Source organism: Calypte anna, chromosome 1 (assembly GCF_003957555.1).
Source record: "Calypte anna isolate BGI_N300 chromosome 1, bCalAnn1_v1.p, whole genome shotgun sequence".
In the NCBI taxonomy this organism is placed as follows: Eukaryota; Metazoa; Chordata; class Aves; order Apodiformes; family Trochilidae; genus Calypte; species Calypte anna.
The window spans coordinates 117,414,761-117,440,449 of NC_044244.1; the positions used below are offsets into that span (position 1 = coordinate 117,414,761).

General features: G+C 37.0%; 1 protein-coding gene across 1 annotated transcript in view; it reads right to left on the reverse strand.

Annotated features, from left to right (window-relative positions):
• The window catches only part of IL1RAPL1 (interleukin 1 receptor accessory protein like 1), a 574,062-nt gene that overhangs the window by 23,483 nt on the left and 524,890 nt on the right, over nt 1–25,689 (reverse strand). The window contains exon 6 of the mRNA XM_030459987.1: nt 1,433–1,565. Coding sequence (XP_030315847.1) covers nt 1,433–1,565 — 133 coding nt within the window. The remainder of the gene's footprint in view (nt 1–1,432; nt 1,566–25,689) is intronic.

Here is a 25,689-nt window from a genome sequence, read left to right on the forward strand (position 1 = left end):
CACACAGATGATAAATAACAGACCTCCTCTATAAGAATCCACCTGCCTTTGAATTGCTTTCTTTACCTCTTAGTTTTAGAAACCCAGCAAAGCAAAGTGACAAATGGGTCTAGGATGCTCCCTTATGTCACACCTGACAAAAGAAGTGGAAGCCAGGTTTCCTGCTCATCCTTTCACTAATAAAGCGAGTTGTAATAAGCTTCTTGTCACCTGTTTATCAGCCTTCAGAATCCCAAGAGCTAAAGAGCTAGGAAGCATTTAGCAGAAGCCAACATTTGGCTGAAAGGTTTAGGAAGAGCTTGAGATGTGAAGTTCAGTTGATATGGCTGTCCTGTGCCATTTAGTGTAGTGGCCTTGAGCTTTACTTAATAAACCTGAAGTACACTGAGGAGAAATATGCTTCCATTTTGCCTGTATCTGGGATATAGAGATGACCTTGAACGTCTATATGACCTTCTTGATTTTGGTAAAGAGATTGCCTCTGTTACTTTGGTTACACTAAAGAAATCCCAGGTGGAACTAAAAATGGGTGTGACTTCATGTCTTTTTATGAGATAATAAACTCCCATAGAATAGGTGAAGTGCAAACAAGCTTATTTTGTTCTATTATAGACAATCACTGTAGACAACACATCTGTGATTATTTAGCTGCATTTGCAACGTGCATCTAGATCTGCCTTTACTTCTGGGTTTGCCAGTTGTATATATGGGCACAGTGATATACACATTAGGGAACTATAAAAGAAAAAAGAATCTCTTAAGATGCAAGTAGATACTTCATATTGGGTCAAAGTTAATACACTATGTCAAGCATATAATTCTCAGAACAAAATCACTTTTTTCTTAATTTCAAAGTGAAGCAGCACTTTTAGGAGCAGTAAAAGGACATGACATGCATTGCCAGATCCACTCTAAAACAAGTAATTCAACAGATATAAGCAGCCCACATAACAGGATGCTTGGCTCTCACAGGCCAGATAACATTCCAGGAAAATACTTTTTTCCTCAAAGAGAAGAAATCAAAATATTCCAAAAGAGAAGCCACACTTCAGCAGTTATTTAAGGCTCCATGTTTTAAAATACATCTCCCAAGCTATTTTCCTTGATATATTTCCTTTTCCGTATTTCATCTTTGTAGCTATCTTAATATTTCTAACTGTAGCTTGCCACAGTTTGAAAAGTCCCTATGCAAATTCAAGTCAGTCCTGCTATGGTACTTGTCAGGCAGTTATTCTGCTTTTGCAGCTCTGTAACATCAGACCTGGCTGAGGTGAGCATTTTTCTGTACCCTACCAGTAGAGTTGAAAAGGTAAAGAGTAAATGTTGCAAAAACAGGGATCAGAACCAGAGTGTTCCTGAGTTAGTCTGCGATAACAAGTATTCCACTTACTATCAAAAAAAGATAGTGACTGAAATTTTTTTTTTTTTTTACCTGATGTCACTCTCCCAGACTCGACTGTCATCCAAGTCTTCAATGAACTTTTCCCCTTTCATCCAGTAGATTAAAGGACTGACATCACCACTATATCCAAAGAAAGCTCGGCAGGTTAAATTAGCAGAACCGCCTGTTAGAAAGAATATAAGAAAATGTTATTTCAAAATTTGCAAAACATTTTTTAATTAATTGCTTTTGATTATTTTAAGAAAAATTATATCTGTAGAGACCCACAGCTTCCAGATGATGTTGAAAATGTCCAAAACTATCTGCTTGTTTTACAACTTTTGTTCAATGTATCTTCTAAAAGTTGACGTAATAAAATGAAATTAAATGTTACAGAAGAATAGGATTCAATTTTGTATTGTTTCACCACATTTTTTATGTTTGGTTGGAAAACGAAAGGCTGTTTTTTCCAAAAAAGCACAAACTTTAACCAAAGATGTCTGTGTTTTCTTAGAAGACAGATAAAAGTTAGGTAAAATAGACGTTCAATCACATCTGTGCTAGTTCAGCTTTGCAATGGTTTCTACAAAGAGACAGGTAGATTGCTGTAGGGTATCATTTCCAAGGGACAGCTGGTAGAAAGATGGTTGTTCATCGCTATGTTATCTTTGCAGGAAAGTATTAAACACTGAAAAAAGGAAGATGTGAACTCATTCTGTATGTTGTACACACACCAGGGAGCAGAAATTCTATACATGTGCAAAGTTCCTTATTTAATCATTATAATGGAAGTAAAAAAAAATAGAAATATACTTGCACTTTGATTTATTTTCATTGTGTAGTCTCTTACATTGTGTTAGTACCTCTTGGCTTTGGAGTTTCAGCTAGAGTATATACAGGAATTCAAACAGGTTGAAACACTTGGCACCTCTTGAGTGTTGGTAAGAGTGGATAAAGCTGGCTCTGCTGTGGATAGCCACATAGTTAAAGATCTCCCACTCACTGCTTTGAAGATGTTTGTCTCAATATGCAGCAAACCTTCTAAACTGATATGTGCATTTCTTTAGTGGATAATTACACAATGATTAAAGAAGTTTTGTGATTTAAGAAATGTGTTTTCCCCCCCCCCCGTGAGAGTTTTTTCATGGAGTATATATTACTGCTGAGACCAAACTCATATTTTATTTACACTTTCAATTTTTGATCTTAGGATTTTAAAGATGACTGACCACAGCTCCTGGGGGAAAAAATAATTAAAAACAAAACAAACAAACAAAAAAATTGCATTCAGAGCCAAGATACTAAAAGTAAGATGAAGATCTTCAGCAACAGGGCAAGAACTCTCTTTCTAAAGACAATCACAGCTCCTGTTTTCACACCCCAGGGAGCAATGGTCAGGATAATCTCATAGAAACATCCCCCCTCAACCTCTACACAGGTCAAGAACTGCCATTTGAAGCACTGGAGATAAAAATTTTTGCAATCTCAAAGCCATTTGTGGAGAATAAGTTGAGCACTGGGACACCACTTAGTGTGGGTGAAGTGTACGGAAATCTGTACTGGAACAGGATAACATTCCTGATTGTGCCCAGAACACTTTAACAGATGCAAGCCCAGCTTTTAGCACAGTTACAAAGCAGATATAAACTAGCTGCTTTGTTGTTTGTTTGCTTTGCATCACAATTATGATACATGAGCATGTGAAAATGAAAATACAAAGCCTTAAAGGATTATAAAAATCTTGGCCACAGTGGTCAGCCCAGCATATATGTTCAGGGACATGGAAAGGGTAGGAACTACAGCAGTGGTGGATTACTCTCAAAACAGGAGAAGGTACCTGGTGTAACTAAAGCAAAAAAAAGTTTCTGTGATAATTGGATAACCCCTGTGGCATTACCTTACAGTCTGAGAGAGCAGAGTGGTGCTTAATGCATCACTGCCACTTCTTGGGCTTTTTCTGCAGCTTCGTCACCAAGTCAAGGCCCAGTTGAAACATTTTAGCTTTTAAGAGCTCCGCAGATCACAGCTGGAGGGACTGTAGCTTCTGGCCAATTTATTCATGATTCACTAAGATTAGTCACCATGGGTTCTAAACCACCAAAGCTTTCCAGGTTCCTGCAGCACCCACTGAGAGCTGTTTTTTGCACTACGCAGGCCTTTAAGCCTTTCATAGGTGAATGTTAGCACATATAGGTGTGGGCTTGTTGTTTGGTTTTTTTTTAATACTCAACAGATTTTATTAAGAACAAAAAATTTTGGAAAATAAGTTTGTAAGACTTTTTTTCCTCATTAAATTCTTAAAGAAGTACACTCCTTATATATGACCTTTTAAAACATGTTTTTAAACACAGAATCCAAAGCTTCCATTCAATATGAAATATTTACACCTGAAAAAGAAATTAGGAAGGATTTAATGCCTCAGTAGTTCTGTATTGATTACGGTCACCAGTCCATATGCTTATGAATTACCTATCCTGTCTATACTATCTACCTTGACCAGTCTTCACAAAAAAATCAGTGGGAAGTTCACTGGCAGGTCATCAAGAAAGACTCAGTGACCAGCCAATGACCAACTGTGACCATAAAGAGGAGGTCTGTGACTCCAGAGCCCAAAGGCATTTCTTTGCAAAGGGAAGAGGAGCTCACGTGGCGGAGCAGAGATTCTTGCAGCTGCAGCACATGAAAATAATGGTCAAAGCCCTGTTGGCTGAAGGGCAATATTGTGAGTGGACAGAGTGTTTTAAAAGCACATTTTGAGCTCTGCTCTGGATCTGCCCTGATGATGAGGGGGTGCATCCTGTAGGATGGGCTGCAATTTTCTCTATTAGGGCACCTCTGAAGTGAGTAGTCAGAGGATGCTGAGTTTGGCACAGAGCAGCTGCTCTGCGTGGACAGGTCTGTTCTTATGAAGTCTGTATGGGTTTAGAAAGCAAAATTTAAGCAGATAAATAAATAAGCTGCTTTTGCTTTGTATGTAAGCTAATGTACAAAACAGCCTGTCAGCCTGTTAATACCAATCACTCACGGTTAACCCTAAACACTAAATCTCTCTCTGTGTTTTCTGTGCTAGGAAAAACTACAGAAGTATTTGAAAACTGTAAAAGTTTACTGAATGGATATGTAACTATTCCATTATTTGCAGGAAAGATTAGATTAATTACATGGAATATGTTCCATATCCATTCAGTAAAACTTCTACAGTTTTCAAATGTGAATGCTGAACTATCAGGGTTTTATAGTCTAACTTTGAGGGAATTTAAATTTAGGTTTTAAATTAACTACCAGAGAAATCCATCTCTCTGTGCCATCTTTTCTGTGAGTTCTCAAGAATGTTCTGCCTTAAGTTAGGTCCTGCATAAACAGCTTTCTTTTTGTATGGACCCTGGAAAACTCCAAAGGCATGATAGTAGAATTATTAAGTGAAACAGATAGTACTGGAGTTTTTATTAGCATCCCCTCAACAAAAACAACCAGCCCTATAGAATAAAACTAAACAAACAAAAAAAATCTCAAGGGGGATAAAGAAAAAAATTAAACTTCTCAGTCTAAATACAATTTTTCACTGTGAACTAATGTAAGAGACAGGAAAGAGAAAAATCTAAAAAGTAAGAATCAACTGCTTATTTCTCTAGCAGCTCTATTACTGAAGATGAATATGCTCTTATTATATCGAACTGATTTTATAAAAACTATATAGTATACTGCAATACGTAATACTACACGTTCCTGCTGCTTGCTATGTTATAGTTGCACTTTAAACTCTAGCCAATTGGGTTCATGCTAAATTACTCAAAAGTTCTTTTACATCTAAACTAAGAACAATTCTTGTTACGCTTTCAAGTAGAGCAGAATGTAAGGAGGGACCACAAGAAAGTTTCTTTTCTTGAAACCAGCAAATCCGTTCAGCAAAGTAGGACACTGGTTTTTTTGTTCGTTTTATCTAATTGGCAACATTTGGGGCACTCTGCAAACTCCTGCTATGGGCGCTTATCTCCAGAAGAGGGCACTGTCTAACTTCGAAACGTGAGGGAAAAAAAAAATCAAAGTAAATTCCTAGTGTATTAGCTCTAATTAAAAATATCAGCCTGCTAATAACCTGCTCGTTGTAATTAGGAAATAGTGAATCTTTTGTGGTTAGTGAAATGTCATCTTGTATGGGCAGTTTAAATTACACTTGCACCATTAGTCACTTGAGTTAGCATACACCATTTTGTCACCTGCTCTGGATTCCACAGATTCATCAGTGCAAAAAAAATATTGTTGTTGGAAGCAATGCTAATTGTCAGATATCTTGTCCACCCTTTTTTAAGAAGAGTCATCAAAGATGTTTTAGGGGAGGGAAGTGTCTGAGATCCATAATCAACATCTACTAATATGGAGGCTCAAGAAAGTGAAATGTTTAAGTGTACTAAAATATGGGACTTTCTTCTACTGTACAATGTAAAACATTTATGAAACTTATGCACAGAAAATACTTGCACACTTATAAGCATGCTATTTTTTTGTACTGTTAATGCCTCAAGGTGAAATTATAAAAGGCCAAGTCAGATGCAATCAAAATTTCTCATTCATAAACTAAATACAATTCTTTCCATTTACATCAGAAAAAAGTACTGTCAGAATATCAGTTTTCCAAGCAGCAAGATGTGAAAGCTATTAAATTCTTAGGTGTGATGGGTGAGTGACAATTCCTCACAAACCCACTTGTTTTGCCAGTCATCTGCTGAGCCCAGTAGGCAGTGGGGTAGAAGCTGATCATGTTTTGAAGCAAAGTTTCACATTCTAAGAATCCTAAGACAGTTCTTGAGAGCTCTCCTATAAACGTGACTAAAAAAAAAAAAAAAAAAAAAAAAGGAGGCACCATATATTTTCAGACATGAACTTTTGATCATATGATCAGATTCTACAGATTCTACTTCCCTTAGTGTAGGGTGAATTGCAGACATTCCTCTTGATTCCATCCTTGCAATCACAAAGCATCACCCTGCTGCTATGCTGCCCCACAGTTTACAAACATATTTTCACATCTTTATGTCTTGCACTCTCTTACCAAATCACACCTGACTTGTTGTGTGTTTCCTATAGCTTGTTAGGCCAAATTAAACAACAAAAATAAAAAGCTGTTTCCTTAAATGTAGCTGCAAGCTGGGATCTGCTAAATTCTAGTCTCGGCACTGAGTGGTGTGTTGTGAAGTCTTTGGCAAGCCACCAGGTCTTTCATCCATACAATTGTGAAGTCACAATGTGCAAATTCTCTCTGGTTGGAGTTAAGTGGATGTAGACTTGAAAGGTCTGGGTATTACCATTCCAGTAGATATTATAATGCAAACATCATACAAAGTGGCTGAATGTGATTACCCAGCTATACCTCTTCATTAATAGAGCTGTCCATATGCTGTGGAGCAGAATGCTGATTGCACAGGACTGAATTACATATTGAGTAAGTTCTCCAGGCAATCAGTGTGTAAATTGAGGGTACATACAACCACTTTTCCACATAAAAAACCCACATCATTTGCAAGCAGATCAGAGAGAGATTGTAGCTTTTGAACTTTGACTGAATTTGTGGATTGATATCTACAGGAGTGGCTAAAGTACCTTCCTTTAATTTTTTGTTGTTTTGGTGGTGTTTTTTAATTGTGAAAAAAGCTTAGCTCTTACTCATTATGTTTTTCTTTGTTGTATTTTTTTAGAAGCTATTCCTGTCTAGCATAGTGCTGAAGTAATTTGCCCCCACATATTCATTAAACGCCACATGAAAAGCCCTTTACCTCACCAGACTTCCAAGCTGCTGATTTATAGTTCAACTGCAAGACATTAAAGAGAGATAATTGTATGTTGCTCCTTACATACTATCTGCCATGATACAATCTAAGATTAACCTAAAGATATTAAAATTTTTCAGTAGACTGCTTCATAGGTTGGGAAGGAAAAGAAACCCAAATTGTTTCTGCTTTGGATGGGCTCTTTACAAGCAGGACTGTCAGAGGCAGAGGCAGAGTCAATGAAAACCGCAGCCACCACAGCAAATTGCAGAAAAAGAACTAATATGTGGGGCTTTGGGCTAAAAATGCCTAGAACCTCTTTCAGGTATGTGTATTTTTAAACTAACCTTCATTTCAAAAAATCCCTGGGCCAATAATCTTGATTTTCTTAACAGTAGGCCTCCCCTTTTGATAGATGGTAATGTCAGGATGATAAATTAGTTTTTCAGCAAGTATTTTTCATTCCATCTTCAGAAGCTGAGACTTGACTTGGAGACAATAACTATCACAGGTATAACCCAACAGTTGTTAAAGAGGAAAGTCACTTCAATTGTCTCACAAATGTTTAGCCAGGACAATTTAGATTCAACTTTTATTCCAGAAGCTCATATTGAACAGGCTGCCCAGAGAGCCTGTGGAGTCCCCTTCTCTGGAGATATACAAAGCCTGCCTGGATGCAGTCCTGTGTTATGTGTCCTAGGCAATCCTGCTTTAGTGGGAGTTTTGGACTAGGTGATCTCTAGATATTCCTTCCAACTCTGATCATTCTGATTCTGTGATTTTCTCATGTTTTTGTTTAAGACAAATGTATTTCTCAAATACTTTTTCCCTGTGCTCTCTCTTTCAGATTAAAAAAAAAAATCTTTTTAAAAACCTTTGCTATTTTTAGATATAAGTCACAAGGAAATATCACAGGAAACACAATATCTCCAGTGGAGGAGATGTTTCTGTATTCTTTTTCAACCATACCACCTTTGACTGTAGTGCTCTGGCTTTTATATTTTAATGTTGCCACATGGTAAGAAAACAAGCTTAGCTAGCAGCCTGAAGTTCCCTTTGCACAAAGGAGTTCCTTAAGAGCTTCCATACGAAGTCCCATTTGGGAGACCATAATAGTCTCTCTTTGTGCTTCATAATGATACAGGTAGGTCACAAACCAGAGATGCTACTGCTTCTCAGCAGTCTCTGACTGACAGAATTGCCTCTTATGACTTCAGCTTTGTGATGTCCTGATTTGGGTCATGCTTTGAGAAACTCCTAAGGAAGCAGGAAGGGTTTCCTGTTTATCTTTTCACATTTAAGGGAATTTAGACTAGCAAAAAAAAGCAGAAAGCCATTAAATCTCTCACATAATTTTTCTCATTCCCATATAAAGCCCAGGAGTAAAGCAGCAACAGACTGAAAGTGGGACTTAAGTGGCTCCTCTGAGTTTGAATGTGGCTGTTGCTAAGCTCATTTTGCTAAGGACCTAGTTGAATGTATTATAAAAATAATCCATTCCATCCATGCCTAAGATGACAATAATTTTCTAGCATCACATGCTTGGAATCACATGCAATGGAACAATTGATTTTTCAGTTTGTTTTCTATTTTTTTTTTTTTTTTAAACTTTCAGTGTTGGCTCAACAGATGAAATTTCTTGCCATGAAGATTTTGTTATCAATCCTGTTTTCTTGTTCTTTCTGAACAGAACATAGTGGGTTTGCTTTGGCCTCTTGAAGGTGTTAGGTCCACAACATTAAAAACAAATTGCACATAGATTTTGACAACCAGCTGCAGCTCCAGTGCCTTCTCTCACCTTCCATCTCAGGTGCACTGCACAACACAACACTGTACAAGGGAAATGCAGACTATGTCCTGGATTCTAGATAAATAAACCCCCTTTTTTCCAAAAGAGGTTAACTCTGGGGAGCCATAGCAAACAACTTACTGTGTTAGATTACACTTAAACACAAACATCAATAAATTTAAGAAACAGCTTTGGCAATTCAGTTAACAAGCAAATCATCAGCTATTCAACCTCTTGCAGTTATTACAGCCCCTGACTGTTCAGCTAGTTGATTTCTTTAGACATAACACTTAATGAACAGTATTAGAAACTGTGTTTTACTATAATGTCTCATAATACCTGCTCTTTAACTGCTTTAGAAAGAGGAATTGTAGAGGTTGTGCAGTCATTAGATAATTTTAATTCTAAGCTTTGAAGTCACAAATATGCATTAAATAATAAGTAGAGGTTTTATTTTCCATTGGTGGGCCTGACTGCTCTTTTCCTTTGCTCTTCATGAGTAAGCCTACCACAGATTGAGTTGTTTGCAGGGAATTGTTTGTGCAAGGATTCTGAAAAAACACTGTAGAGATGGGATGCAAATGGAATGTGCAGATAGAAGAACAGCTTTCAGAAAGCAGCCAGCACAGTCACCCACACCTGCTAGGGATATGTTAAGGGAATCAAAACTCCAAATAACAAGCGATAAACAATTAAATACTATATTTACTCTTCAGCACACACTGGGAACTTTAGCAGCTTTAAGATTCTCATGAACTAAGCAGTTCTGTCAGATCATACCATATGATGGGAAACAACATTTGGAAAAGACCCAGCCTAGTTTAAAAAACATGTGGATGGGGAAAACTACTATTTCCATGAAGCAAAATTTAAATAAAACACATCTATTATGTGAATAAAAGTATTTCAATTTGTTTAAAATGAAGTGAGACCACTTCTCTGTTAAAATTTTCACCAGTAAAGCTATTAAGCACCACTGAAAATGAGAGCCCTGATGTAATTAACCTGTTTACTACTAATAAAACAGATGAGTAAAATCAACATCAACTTTCCCTTTTTTTCTGAAATAAAGTATCTGAAGGTAGGAAGGCATTTCATGCTTATTCACACTGGGTTCTTCTATGTAAATAAGAGAATGTAAAAGAATGCTTATACGTATAGTTTAGATGTGCTTCTGCTTCAGACTGTGGTATCCCAAACTTATGTCACAAAGATATTGCACCAGGCAGAGAAGAAATAGCTGTTGTTTGCCATTTAAGCATCACCTGGACTGCTATCTGTTTGTGACAAATATGCTGTATTCTTGGACCATATCAGTGCTGGAATGGGTATTGACAAGCTTCCTTTTCACACAAATGGTAGACAAGCTTTTTCATCATATACCTCTATGTAATTGCATATTGACAGAAAACACTGAGAGGGGAAAGCTGCACAAATGACAGCAATGAAATAAACAGAATCCAGCATGGTATACGTGCTACCTGAGTTTACAGGGGGAAAGTACAGAAACAGGGGCAAGCTTGAATTCTTGATGCTTTACTCTGCGTTCTGACCTTCAGGTTTATGAATGGATGTATGAGAGCTTCTGCCCCATGGCAGGGTCAGCCCATTGCTCCCAGCACCAGAAATCTACCTTCTCTCACTCTGATTTTTGGAATGGGTGAAGATGTGTGATCTGCACCCCCCTCCACATATAGCAGCTGTTCTTTTGCCACATGGGCAAGAGTGGAAGAGTTGTTCTTGAGCTCCTATATTGTATCTGCTCGAGGGCTGGCTTTACTTTATCTATCACTCTTTAAAAGGAAAATGGCCTGTCTGGGCTTGAGGACCCATCTGGGTTTGAAGGAGGTGCAGTTCCAGGTACCATAAAATGTAATTCTTCCAAAACAACTTCCTTCTCAAAAACAATCATCAAAATTGTTTTGTTTCTTGCTCCTTTTTGTCAAGAGGAGATGCTTTTGAGTACTGGAAAATCTGGATAACAGCAAGGTTTAAATCATCAAATCACAGAATGGTTTGGGTTGGGACATTCAAGATCCTCTATTTCCTACCCCTCCCTCATTAGACAAAAACACCTTGCACTAGACCATGTTGCTCAAAGCCCCACCCAACCTAGCCTTCAACACTTCCAGGGATCCACTACTTCCCTGGTCAACCTGTGCCAGTTCTTCACCCCTTTCATAGTCTCACCACTCTCAGATATCTGAGTTCAGTCCTCATTGCTAGCATTATTGTGAATTTCCTGATCAATATCTCAAACCTACCCTTCTGCTGCACAGCCACCAATAGTGTACCTTTTGTTCAAATTTTCTAAGTGCTCTGAGAGGTACAGGAGTTGGGATAGTTCTTAAAAGGAAGAGAACTTGAAGAAGCATTTCTCCTTGCTCCTTTCAAGCCCTAGGAATGCAGAACATTGTCTACAGTCTTGTTTGTGTTTCTGAACAGTTTCTTCAGGTCTCAAAGCAAGGACTAAAAGGAGAGTTTGAATGACAAAAGAAATATAAGGTACGACAGCTGCCGGTTACAGGAACAGAAACAAATATTAATTATGCAATATTTATGATACAAGCTGTGTAATGCAGCAGGCTGGTGTTTCTGACCACACAGCTCTCTGCAGAGTGTGAGGTGTAACCCTGAGCAGCAGCCCCATTGCTCATCCAGTCCTCTCCCCCTCCAGAGCAGAGGCTGCCAGTCAAAGAGAGCTGCCTGATGGCTTTTTAATGTGGACATCTGCTCACCAGGGACCAGGGGAAATGTGGAAAGTTTCTTTTCACTTGTGACTTGCAGCTAACATCCTAGTCCAGGCCTGGGGAAGAAGAGACTGTGTTAACTCTTGCACTACCTAGCCCACTGTCAGGTCTAAAGAATACCTTTGTAGCTACAGGCACTGATTTTTATTGGTGCAATTATTTGTAGATGCTGCTACAAACCACGGTGTAATAAAACAATGAGAGATTTTTAGAAGGTGCTTGGTACAGTGTTTGCTTTCATTCCTCTGGCATCTCAGTGGCATCTCTTTAAAACTATGTTATGATTGCAGATATGTGAAAATTAGTGTTAATTATACAAGTATCCAAAATTAATAGCCTTAGGAATTAAGTGTTGCATGATTATATAGCCATTTTCCTAAACATGTAGTGTACTTTCTCAACAAAGTTTAGAGCTAAAGAGCTCTGAAAACAGCCCTAATTTTATGATGCAACTGCTGAGACTTTGAACTACCACAAGGTCATATGACTGTCCTTTGTAGGCAGCTAATATGTCCATTCTAACAAGATGCACATATAAAACAGTACCCATGATCAGCTTCATTAACACTAGGAGCAGAGAAAAAAATAGCATGCTGATGTAAGTAAGCAACAGGCTTTTTAACAAAAGCATCTGCATTTATTTGAGAACTTAAAAGATGGAAATTTATTGTTATGATAAGAAGCAGCTAGGTGAGCTTACCCATCTTAATGCTTTGCCCATAGCTTGCTTTTATTTTCTTCAGATTTCAGGGTAATCAGAGATAGTTATGATTAAAGTTTGGGAGGAGTTGTTTGGAGTTTGTTTTAATACATTAGAATTTGGATAAGAAGTACCTTAAAATTCATTTTACCTAAAATATTCTCCTTAACCAGTTTGTAGTGTGAGATGATAAAGTTTAAATGTTAAATAATTAGTGAATTTGAGACAAAAACAGAGGAAAACAATAAAAGGTAGAGGGAAAATAGCAAAGATGTTTCTACTCCATGTAGATGATGAAGTGAGGATTTCTTTCAGGACTGTGGTGGCAGGGGAGTGTTCCCTTGGTGTGCAAGGCAGGTAACATGATGATATGGGGTGACTGGTCTTGTAACTTTTCTGTACTTATGGAAACCTAAACTATGCTGATGAGAAAATATCCTCTTACACTTGGCCTGCTGGTTCCTACCTGGCAACACACAATAGTTGAAAAGCAGGTTTAAATAAAAGGCTGACTGAAAGGGCCCATGAAAGCCCATAGCAGCAACAGGAATCTTGCTTTTGCTCCTCGAAAAAAAAAAAAAAAAAAAGTCCACAATACTCCTGTTGCTCTATGTTCTTACAGTCACCCTCTCATCCCATCCCCTTTTCCCAGTCCTGAGAGGTCTTCTGCAATATCCAGCACCTCTGAGCCTGAAGAAAACTCCAGGACTAGACCTCCAGCACCCAGATGAGATGATAGGAAGCCTGAACCCTGTTAACACAGACATGCATGCACCTTACACCTCTGTCTTTGCACATAGTTGGAATCTGCCAGAATCCTAACATAAGAGATCATCAAATACTACAAAATTGCATTGTTGAAGGAGCAATCAGGAAGGAAAATACCTAACAAAAATAAGCAAAGCACTGTAAAAGTTGTGCTGGAAGATAAGCTTACAGCAGTTACTTCAAGCATGAGAAAGATTTTTCTTCTGTAGGTTTATGAGTGGCATTATGAATAAGAACTAGCTAAGAGAAGCAGTTTGCTATCCTGGACAAAATGAATCATTCCTAATATGATTAGCAGATGTTACATATTAGAACACTGAACTGTGTTTGAAAAGAGCATTTGTTGAAAAGGCAGAAGAAAAAGGTTGACATGACATTTTCTGTATAAATGATGACTTCGAAAGGAAAAAAAATTCTGCTTTTTAATGTACATTTTAGAGATATTTCTATTAAAAATCTAACTAATGTTACTCAAATGTCACTTATATGAATAAAAACTTATCTTGGTGACATGGCAGATATTGCAGATGAGCTGTTGCTTATGTATAAGGCTGCAAAAACCTAGATTTTTACTATGAAAGAACTACTCAGAACTCCTACCTTACCCTTTCTCTCAGTGAAAACATGAAAAGCTCCAAGAGATTACTAAATATTACCAAGGTAAATTGTTGCTTATTGTTTCATCAGGAACAAAAAAAATTCCTCTCACAGAATAGAATTGACCATAAATGATCATAGGGTGTTCATAGATTGGACACACTGGATTCAATGGAATTAAGTTCCCATAGTGTAGACAGTGGGATGGAAAAGCAGAGGTTTCCACAAGACAGGATTTCTGATAAAAACCTTACCATTCTGTTTTCTTGTTTGTTTGCATTTTTTCTGTCTGTTACCTTTTTAATTTTAATAGATTAACATGTCAGAGTTGTTAGCCTAGTATAGTCTCAAGAGCAAATCTGGCCTGTCAAGCTAAGACGATGTGACATCTCCCAGGACTTGCAGACTCTGAATTCCAGTGCTGCAGGAGGAATGCTGGAAACCCTGATGATTTTAGCAAACCTATATTCTGGGAGTTTCAAAAGTCTCTGTTAAGGATAGCAACTTAGTTGGATCTGAGGATCCTAAGATTTTACTGATTGCTAACTTCAGAGATCAATGATCTTCAAGCTCTTCCATGGCTTTCGTTATGGAAACATGAACCTTGGAAATCCAGTTCAAACTTCTTGAGGCTGTAGCTTCCAGACTGCCTCCCATATCAGGTGTCTCCAGACCAAGGATGCATACTAGTCATGTTTGTAGCTCACAGGAATTTCAGATTTCCAGCTTTACTGCAGCAGGTGGGAAAGGCCTCACCTTATTGCCAATATTCCAGATCAGACAGTGGGGATCTCCACTGACTTGCCATAAACCTCAGATGTTTGATTTACCAAGATGCTATGAAGTCCATTTGTTCTGTGTGAGATCATGTTTAAAAAAAATAAAATAATTCTGACCTTGATATTTAGATGCAGTTCCACCTGCATGTGTTCTGTATTACTTTGGGATACTTACTGACACTTCCTTTCCAAATTTACCTTCCATCAGGGCTCATAGAAATCTATCTTCTCATCCTCCGTTTTGTTTAATTAAACTGCAAGTCAGTGAGATTTCACAATGAAGAATCCCCAGCATCATTTGAATGAATGAGTAAGCCTGGGTACATTACAAAATAAAACAATACACAGACATAAGAGCTACAGTCCTGAAAGCATTATAGCTGCAAAAAGCTGCATGAGCTCATCCATGCTGCTTCTGTACCGGAGCTTACTCATTCTGAACCACAACAGTGATATAAGTGTAGGATGTGTTGCATACTGTAGGTCTATCATTACTGTTCCTTCCTTACAAAACAGATTGAAATTGCAATGGATCCTCCTTCTGGTGGAGGCCAGTAAATGTCATGATAACAAGAACTGCTAGTTACATTTGTGATTGTTCATTTCTCCATTCACTATTTCTTCGTCTGTTCCTCAAAGAGGTTACTCGTTTTGGCAGGCTATGGAAAGTGTGAAGAAAGAGGAAAATTTATTAATGCATTTATATAAAAGGGTGTCAAGTTTAATTCGGTATAATCTGTAGGGCAATATTACTTTTAATTTATTAGGAAAAGAATAAATAAAGCTTGAATGGCTAGACTCTAAAGAAATTGCTAGTGAAACCTTAGCAAAAAGCACCCTTGTTATCACCCCGGTCTAGGCTACTTCTGCTATGAGGAAACTGCTTAACACTCTGTAAGCCACAAGATGATTCATATGTTTCAAATTAAGCATTTACATAACTGTTTATAGGCTGGGGGCGTTGGATCATAAGCTTCATGAGGAAAAAGGGTAATTTCTCTGATGCTCAACACACACCTAAAACTTCATTCCTTTTCCAGAAATGTTCCTGCTTATACTAGGTATATCTTTGCAACGTCTGTTAGAACATCTCAGGTATCTTTTTGCTTCATTTTCTTTTCACCATTGATTTGTAGCAAGCACAGTGTTACCTGGATGTTTTTGTTGTAGAAAGAAAGGCAAGGGTAAAGTGAAAAGAGACAAAGTACTAAAGATAAAAATCAGGGAAAACATTTTGTAATTTAATTTGTTGCATTAGAGAAGGGATTATAAGTGGAATAAAAATGTGTGATAGTAGCTACTTTTTTAAACTTATATTGATACTCCATGTCATGAACCTCCAGCCCAGATAAAGTCTAAGTGCAAATGGTATAGAAATAGAAGTACATTCTTACAGAAGTACTATCTACTTATTAATTATTTCAATAGATGCCATGTTTCTTCATTCAATATGTGTATTAGTCTTTGGAAATGCACCCTGGAAGCATAATTACCGCTTTGAGTGTTAATATAATAGGGATTAATTTGGCCCCTAACAACATAGTCCCATGGATTTTATTGGTTAGACATGACATCTGCTAGAAGATGCAGATGTGAAGAAACTGAAGCATTCATCACCAAGTTAGAACAAAGTCTCACCCTGTACCACCTCTGCCTAAAATCCTTCTCACTTCCATGTTACATAAATGGGTTATGCCACTTTTTTCCTTTTTCTGCAATCCAGTAGGAAAACTTGCGACTCTAAGCAGCATAAACTTTGATCTGTTTCCTTTCACAAAATGATCCATTTCAGCTCTACTTTTATGGATTGTGCTTTGTATTCTGCCTTCATATTGACCATTGAAGGTATTCTACAGTGCTGACAAAGCGCAAATTTTCTGATACAAATAGCTGGCTTTAGGTATTCTGCCAAGCAGAACATAATTAATACACTTCTATGATTGCTAGCATGATGAGAAGCCAATTGCTGAAGTATTGTCCATGCTGACAGCAAAACTCCCTTCCTAGTTTGGGAGTTCACCCACTGTCTTCACAGCACCGCAGCATTTTGCACAGTAACGTGCCATCTGTTGATGGCTGGCAAAATAACCCTCATCATTACCACTGCCCAGCTCAACAGCTGTAGTAGTGTAATAAAATATAAAACCATTTAAGGCTTCTATTGCTGTGAGATAAATGTATGATTGCAGACCATATTACTCCTTCAATGCAAAGGTGTATGACCTGGGAATCTTTTCTTCTGGGCGAGCGGTAGGCAAATAGAACCTGGGCATTTCTGTGGACTAAAAAGACAGGGCTTAGTCAATCCATCATCCATGGGTCACTGAACAATTTTCAATGCTCACAGCACTTACTGATGGATTTCTGGCTCATATCACCAGATACAGCCCTGTCAAATGTTACCTGTCTTCCACTCCCAAATATGTTTGTGATCACCACACAAAGAAAAAGTGTGAAGAGGACTATCAGAGCAGCTTCTTTGGGAGCCAAGATGAAAGGTTAAGCCTTTAGTCATCTGGAGAAAGTGGCTAATTGTGAGGAAAGAAAAGCAACTCCTACCTTGCAAGAAAGGATTTTGTTTCTGGTATTAAGGGATAACACTTACTGTTAATAGGAAAGGTAGTCATGGAAACACGGTGGCTGCAGCAGAGACCTTTCAGATCGCTGAGTCCACGTCCTTAGCACAGGGTATAGTTTTCATGCTTCTAACCTACATAGTGGATATTAAACTGATGTTTTACTGGAGTTTAGCCAAAAGACCAGCAAGAAAGTTGCATAATTATGTGAGAAATTTGGAGAGAAGCCAAGACAAATGCTTTTGGATTACATACTGTGTAATTAGTTTTTATTCACTATATGCTTTAAAATTCTCTGGAATGTATCCCCTTTATGGTAGATTGAAATACATTCCCTTTGGGAGAATATTGGAGGGAATATTTGCCCTTATGAAGTTAATACGTATTCTCTTCTCAGCAGTCTGATAGCAGAGTTGTGGTAATGGTTCCTTTGCCAGCTTTGCCAATAAACTGCATGGTTTGTTTGGATTCAAGCTTTATCTTCTTGGGAGGATATGGGTAATAATTCAACTTAAATATTAATTTTTTCCTTCTCTGCTGAATTTGCAGAGAACATAAGGTTTCTTTAAAGATGTGGCAAAAAAATCCTTTCGCTTTTTTAAGCATAGAAAGGAGGACTATCCAGAGACTGTAACATCATGGGAATTAACCATTTAGTAATGATTTGTAATGAATTAATACCCTCTTAAGAAAGGCATCTTAAGTGAATTAAAAGGTTCATGTATATAAAATGCCTGGAATATTCAAGAATGATGGTAAAAATAGATAGAATGTTTAATTGTGTTGGTACAGAGATTACTCCATTACAGATGGGAGAAACTGAGTTGTTAGAAGGAAAAAATACCTAGTAGTCACATAAGGTAAGACTACAGCCTCATTTGCACACACAGACAGGCAAGATCTGTCCTGATGCTAAACAGGGTGCATTAGTTCTCACTCAGACTTGTGGCAGTTTCAGCTACATAGAAGACCTCAAAGAACAAAATTCACAGCAAAAAAATATATATAGACTATGACTATGTCACTTTCTCCAGGCATAAAAAATGTTTCTATACAATTTACTTTGCTTTGTCCAAAGCAATGCTTTTTCCAGTTGATATGCGATTTTAGAAAACAAGAGGAAGAAAGATGCAAAATTACTTGTGAATTCAAATGAATTTTGGCTGGCAGACTAGAGAAAGGAAGAAAATATCAATAGAGTTCTACCGACATTTTCAAATAAACTTTGTCAATATTTCTAATCTAATTTATTTTCTTTTTAGAAATAACCTACCCTGACAAAGGAGAGGTTTTTCAAAGGGTATAACACCAGAAAGGAAATGCAACTGACTGCTTTGTGTTGAATGAAAGAAATGGCTACTTCAAAATGAAATACTGTATCCCATCAGTGCTGCATCAAATATTTCTGAAAAGGTTATTTGACTTCAACACTAAAAACTGCACTCTTTTTTCAAGTATTTAAACAAGTATTTACCCTTGGCAGATTCAAATCATAAGAGCAGAATTGTGCTCATTGTGCTCACTAATGTGAGAACAGACTTCTTGAAGGCATTAAGCTCCTGTATCCAAATTATCCTTCCACAATATCCAGCCTTTCAAGCAAATGTTTTTTGATAGAGCAAGAGGTAAGAAAAGGGAATTGAAAGGGGTCAGATATGTAAACACAACCTAGCAGAGCACAGTTCATGCCTTAGACTTGTACAGAAACATGCAGAAAACACTCAGAACTTCATTAAAATCTATGCAAGAGGTTTTTTCTGCCAGCTTTTGTATCTCCAGATGAGACAGAATGCAAGTGCTATGTGACTTAATCTTGCTCAGAATACTCTTACTGGAAAGACCCCAGCCCAACAGTTACTGAGAAATCCACAGAACAAGAATTGTCTTGGTTAGACTATCTTATGTGAGTTCAAATTTCCTTTAAAATATTCCATGAGAATGACTCTTAATGGATTGCATTTCTGTATGGTCACTGTCATGCTGCTGGGATGAAGAACAGCATGGGAAAGTCAATTTGCACAGAATCTAAGAATACATCGAGGCACATTCACAGATTTTAGTTGACTGCTCAGTATTCTGAAAAGAACAGACTGAAATAAAAGACTTGGAAAGATCATATGGAAAGTTATTTTCTGCAGGACCTGATTTTTGCCTGGACTGCATAAAAAAATTTCAAACAAACAAAACCAAAGAAAATCCTGAGAAAAAGGGGGTTTGATGGTAGGCCAAAAGTGAAATGGGTTATCAGTCCTTACACCTGGCACAAAATGTGCCATCATATTCATTTTCTGTACAGGTTACAGTGCATTAAATATCTCAGGTTGAAGTAATTTTGACCTTTGTTTTAGCACTTCTATGCTCATATAAATCACAGCTTCACAGAATGTTTAGGTTGGAAGAGACCTCCAAGATCATCCAATCCAGAAGAATTATTTTGAGAATGAACAAGCAATAGGTGTTAAAATTTCCCAGACCACTAGGACAGTGATTTGTATTTGGACATTGACTGGCATTTCTAATATAAAAAATAATTTCTGCTCTACCCTGTGCACTTCTGTCATTCAGATTTAAGCATCTCAGAGAGTATTAAATAGCCTGAATGACTAGTGCTTACTTTGTGGATCATGCTCTCTATGTACTCAGTTTGTGATCTAGATATTATATATATTTAAGCTTATTATCCCTTAAGGTTTTAAGGGATTTTTTGTTGTTGTTGTTGATGTTGAAATGATTTTGAATTCTTATCGTAGAAGCTGGGTTGAAGAACTGTCCCAGGCAATTGGAGGACAACGCTGGGATTTCTGCCCTGTGATTCAGCACAAAAGTCTCCACCGTAAAATAAGATTACAAAGAACTTATCAGTGTAACTGTAGAACTAAACAAGGTCAAAATTCTCACGTAATGGCATAAAAAAGATAATTTCCTAAACCAAATGTGCAGCTAGCTTTTCCTCCTTCTAAGGTGCCATGAGGATAACCCTCTGATCTGGTGAAACACACAAACAGTAGCACGCAACCTAAGCACACAAGCCTAAATACTCAGGAGATGTCTTCTTGTTTTATATCTGTTCAGTTTTGATCTAGCAGCATGGTAAGGAATGTGCTGCACTTTAAATGTCTCAGTCCTTAAAACAAATCTGCTGCATTCACACAAATGAAATCGATTAGGCAAAATTCACAGCCTATAAAGAAAAGTAAATAATTGAGAGCTAAATTGAACTGGCATCAAGCTATCTTTTTCTGAGGGGAAAGGATCATTTGTATCCACCTGTTTCATTATCGGTGCAATAAACATTGTAACTACACTACAGAATTACTAAAAATGCATTTCACATTTTCATTGTTGCTTACAAGAGCTTTTATTACAGATGTTAAACTGATCAAAGATGTACACAGATGTATATGTTTGCTTAAACTGAAGTACCTAGATATCCCTCAGCATTATTCATATTCTTTAGGGAAGAAAGACTACAAGCAGCATCCCAGAGAAAGATGCAGGAAAAATATGACTGCTGTCTTTCAGCAGGTTCTGGAGTATGAAATGAGAATTATTAACGACTGTGGTGAGATATTGCATAGCTCATGGAAAGAAATAAAAAAATCCCAAAACTACTATTGTGGAAAGGGATATTATTCAAAGTAAATTCTGCGTGGCCACAACTTTAACAATATTCATTAAAAGCCATGCTAACTGAAAAAAAAGCCAACACCTGGACATAAAAAACAATGTTCTTAGAGCACAGTAACTCTTTTCCATAGATGTTTATGCAAGCATGGCCAACTAAAGAGGGACTCCATAAGAATTTGAAATCCACTTACATCGCAAGAGATAATGGACATCACTGTCTCACCATTTGTCACTAAATGAGGAGATTTAATATTCAGCTTTAGCAGGTGCTCTGCTCCAATTACTGAACATAAATTTTAAATCCTTTCCTAGCCTGAGACTTCGTTTGAAGTGTGATTTAGGAAGAACGCTGATCTCTACTACCTTGGGATCTGATCTCTTTGAATTAAAATTCTGTAAACATAAGAATGAAAAAAAAAAAAAAAAAAAAGAAGACTCTGCAGAGGGTAGATGAGACAGACAGTAAAAGGCAAAATTACATTAAAGGAGTCAAAAGGAAACAGCCTAACACCTTCAAAGATTTGGATGTTTGGACATTTTTAAATATTGCAAAGTCAGAAGTAGAAGAATTGGGTGAAAATACTGCTTGCTTCTTGCTTTTTCTGAAGAGAAAAGGAAGCACAATATGTCCTTTGACTGATGGCAATTGCTTCTGTGTGACAGAAGGAAAGCAACTGTGACCAGATCCAGCTCTTGCTCTTTCTGATGCCGTAAATGTAGAATGTGTCTAAATATTTATATTTTTTCCACTGAATTTGTGATATCTACCCTTTTCTAAAATCCCTCACCTCTGAAGATCCACATCGCATATAATCTCATATAATTTCTACAACAGCCTTGTCTTTATCCATCCTATAAGATGTTCTCTACCATTGCCATAAAAATCAGACTAGTAAGATCAGCCTCTTTGAAAGCAACTTTGACTATCAAAACCCTTTATGTTCCACCTGCATGAACAATTTTCCTTTTGTATTAAGTTTTTTTGTTTGTTTGTTTGTTTTACAATCTAAACATCTCGCCACTCTATACTTACTCCAAATAATAAAGTTAAGCACAATCTTTTAGTACATTAGTATTATTGCTGGAAAAAGAAATGTTTGGTTTTTTTTTAATGTTAACAAAATATTAAAAGGATTAAATAAAAAAACTATGCTGAAAAGCTTTGACTAGTGTGATTTATTTTGAGGATTTAGGTTTTAAAAGCTTTTGTGATTTTGCTTTTTTTAATTCCAATTTAATAGTTTGGTGTAAAAAAAAGATCATTGTAGGACATGAAAACTGCCTCTTATGCAGTTATGCGTCCTTATACAGATAATTGTTTTTATGTGGATATGTATACTGCTGCTTGACAGAAAGTGCTTTTACTTCTTACTTTGCATCTTAATCCTTAATCCTTTCTGTTAACCAAGTTAGGAGAGGTTATACTAGGAGAACAGATATGACTGATTTATTACCATGGTTTAACTAGATTCAGAGTAAAAGTAGAAATATCTAATTCAGAGCTTAACTCCTTCCCTCTTGTGTCATATTGCTGGTCAAGTTGATGTAATAATATCAAGTAACTTATGTTTCTGGTTAGAATTTTTCTCAGACATAGTTTAGCTGTGACAAATAAATCCTCAAAAAGTTAAAATTTGCAGTATGGAAAAGACTCTACTAGAAAAAAGAAAACATAAATTAGAAGTTTATTTCCTCATGGCCTACTACTGGGCTTTAATCTTCATTAGCAAACGGATGAATGCATGAAATCTATTAATTTATCTATCCAGAAGAAGAATTTGAGGACATCTTTATTACCTTTGAAATTTGGGATGTTTACACCTAAAATAATAATTTCTGCAAAGATGCACACAATGAGATGTACTGTGGGCAGAGCTGGCACTGTAGAGGTATAGGAGCAGAGGGAAGAGCACAGTATTGCACAGAGCAGAGATGCAAAAGAGGTGGGATATTTAGCACAGCACACAGAAAGGTAACCAAATCAAGTTGTTGAGCTACATCTTGGATTATCAATAACTCAGCTGCTGATACTACAGGAGAAACCTGATACCGGTTCACTGCTACTCAGGGGATGATTTGCAATTATTAGATCAGTATCTGGTTGCTTGCAGATCCTGCCTTCCCATCTCTAGGTCTCTAGGGCATTTTAAAGTAAAAAGAGGGGGTTTTAGCTAAATTAGTCTTTCCAATGCACAGTGGCATCCACTACACCATTTTTACATGCTCACTGTTCAAAGTTAAATAATGTTTTTAAAAGTTGTTTCTTGAACTGAAAGTTTGACATCAGGAAAACTTCAGCATAAGCCCCAGCTGGATGATGCTTATCTCTGTCACACTAAATAAGTGCTGTCTCAGTATTCAGCTTCATGCCATCATTCCTTCATTCACTGTAGCCCCCTTAAATTAAAATTCACATTTTAACTACTTTAGGTCAAAAAACTACTTGTATTGGCTCTGGGTGGAAATAGATGATATTTTCATTTTTTCCTGCAAAGGGTAGCCGTATTGGCTCCCTATGGAGTTAGTCTAAGATAAGTTTATCATAAGCAAGGTAACATTCAGATTAGTAGTTTTAAAACTGCACTTTAATTATTCTGAAAGAAATTTTTCCCTTCCTAACAAAGCTCACTGAAAAGATACCAATATTGCCACTTTTTTTCAACATCCACTTGCAAAATCTAGCCGCGCATGCAAATGTAGCTGTGCTCTGATAAATGAAGAAAACCAGGCTGCCTTTGTATTTTACAGCACAAAGTTGAAATTAAATGTGCCATTTTTCACCAAAATATTGTTTCCCATTACTGAAGAGAAGTGGTGGGCCTAAGGGCCTCATGCATTACAAATCTCATGTGCTTTAAATTGCTAGTAAATCACTTGCGGTTTTGCCTTTAGTAGTTTCTGCCAAGCTCAGCGTTTATTTCTTAGAGCTGAATAGAGCCACCTAAATCATCCATCACATTTTTATAACCTACTGTAGCTTTCCATTTCATACACCAAGGAACTAGCACATCCTCAGAATGGGAATGGGTATGCACTGAGAAGTATTATACAGGCAGCTCAACTTTTTTAATAGCACAGTGGAAAATACCCTGGAGTTTTACCGTCAGCAGCTGTGGGTGTTTGCGCTCACCGCAGGGACAGAGATCCAGCTCCTGACTCTCCAGCACAGCCCCTTCTCCATGGGTTGAAACACCTCTAGTGCCTGCTGGCACCGTGTAGCCTGTGTGTACATGAACAGTTCTCTCCCTCAATGGTCATACACAAGAAATAAAATAAAAAGTTCACCCAGTCACAATACAGACAGCAATGACCATGAAATCCTGAGCAGACATACTTTGACCTGGTTTGCATGGCGGGCCAAGATTTTGATGTGTTTAAATTTTATATTCCCTTGCTAGGACTCGTATATGAACCAAAGTGTCTCACAAGTTTCTTGTAGCTGGAGGTAGGAAAATATTTTCTTAGTGAGTTTTTCTGTTTCCTTTTTGTTTATTTGTTTTCTTTTGTTTTGTTAGTGCTTAAATCCCAAAGGAGGTAATAACTTTGAAAGCAGTGACTGGATAACGAGAAGGGTAAAATTCAGTACTGAGCAAGAGACTGGCACCTCTCTCTTTGTTCACCCGTGAGTACTGTCCAAATCATGATTTATATGGGAGTTGAGAGGTGAAAGCTCTGGGTTTCTGGAGCCTGGTATATAACAAAAATTCCTAAGTTTCAGTGGAACTGATGTTTTACCAGGCCCACATCTCATGCCACTATGTACTGTTTAAAGACATAACCTCTTACTGTTCAAGGCTATCTTACACTGGGACATCCCCCTTTTGCTTTACCATCTATTTTGTTGGGATCCAGCCACAGTAACTCAGACCCTCTAAATTATGGGTTGATTTCAAAAGGGTCTCATCTATCACACTTTTTAAGACCTGTCTTTTCATGCTATGCTGAATTTAAATTTGAATGGAAAACTAAATGCATGCATTAATAGACCTTTCCACACTTTTTTTCTCCAAACAGATTTTTTCATCCAAATTGATATTGCAGTCAAACCAAAGGCTTTATCCATTTACCTAGCAATTGAAAAGTCATTTAGACACTTTCTTAAAGTGAACGGGAGGCTTATTTCCCAGTAATTTGATTAATCTGTCCTTCAGATGCTATTGGGACAGATGCTTACTGGAAAGGGATAAATATTTTTACTGCAGATACACTGTAAGTGGAATTTATATTTATCATAAATATAAATAATTGCTATTAATCATTAGCCAGCTACTAGTCACTATCAACTAAACATTATTTAGTAATTAATCATGTATACCTAATTATTAATTATTCATTAATTGATCAATATTAACTAATAGTTCATAATAAATTATGATTAACTACATAAAAACAATAAACTCTTATTTCACAAAGGGGTACTTTTCTCACTTCTTAAAAATGCTTTCGGATTTATTTTTTCCCTTATTCTTTTGAGGGTGGCATCCCCGCTCCTGGTGATACATCCTCTGATTCCTCTGTTGGGTGAACAGTCCGTGTTTAAGTCTATAGCAGCTCTTATGTCCTTAATTTGTCCTTGTGATAGGACAATAGGTAGTGATGCATTAAAAAAAAAAAATCACAAAAATACCAACTCAGGAAGTATTGTTATTTAACCACGGAAAACTAGTACTGATATTTTGTTAAGGAAAAAAGATATTAATTTCCTATTTTTAGTTCAAGATGCTCCTACTCACTAAGATATAAAGCAGGATTAAAAAAAACCAGCAAAAATGTGATAAAACTTGGAATTCTATGATTACAGAAGCCAACATGCTAGACTGTGTTCATAAATGCACGTGATTCACATTTTAATACAAAAAATACAACTTTCTGCTCCTGCAAACTTTGTTTCAAAAACCAACACAGAAATGCAGGCTGGTACTTGATTTAGGAGGAAAAAAAAACAAATCAAAACAAA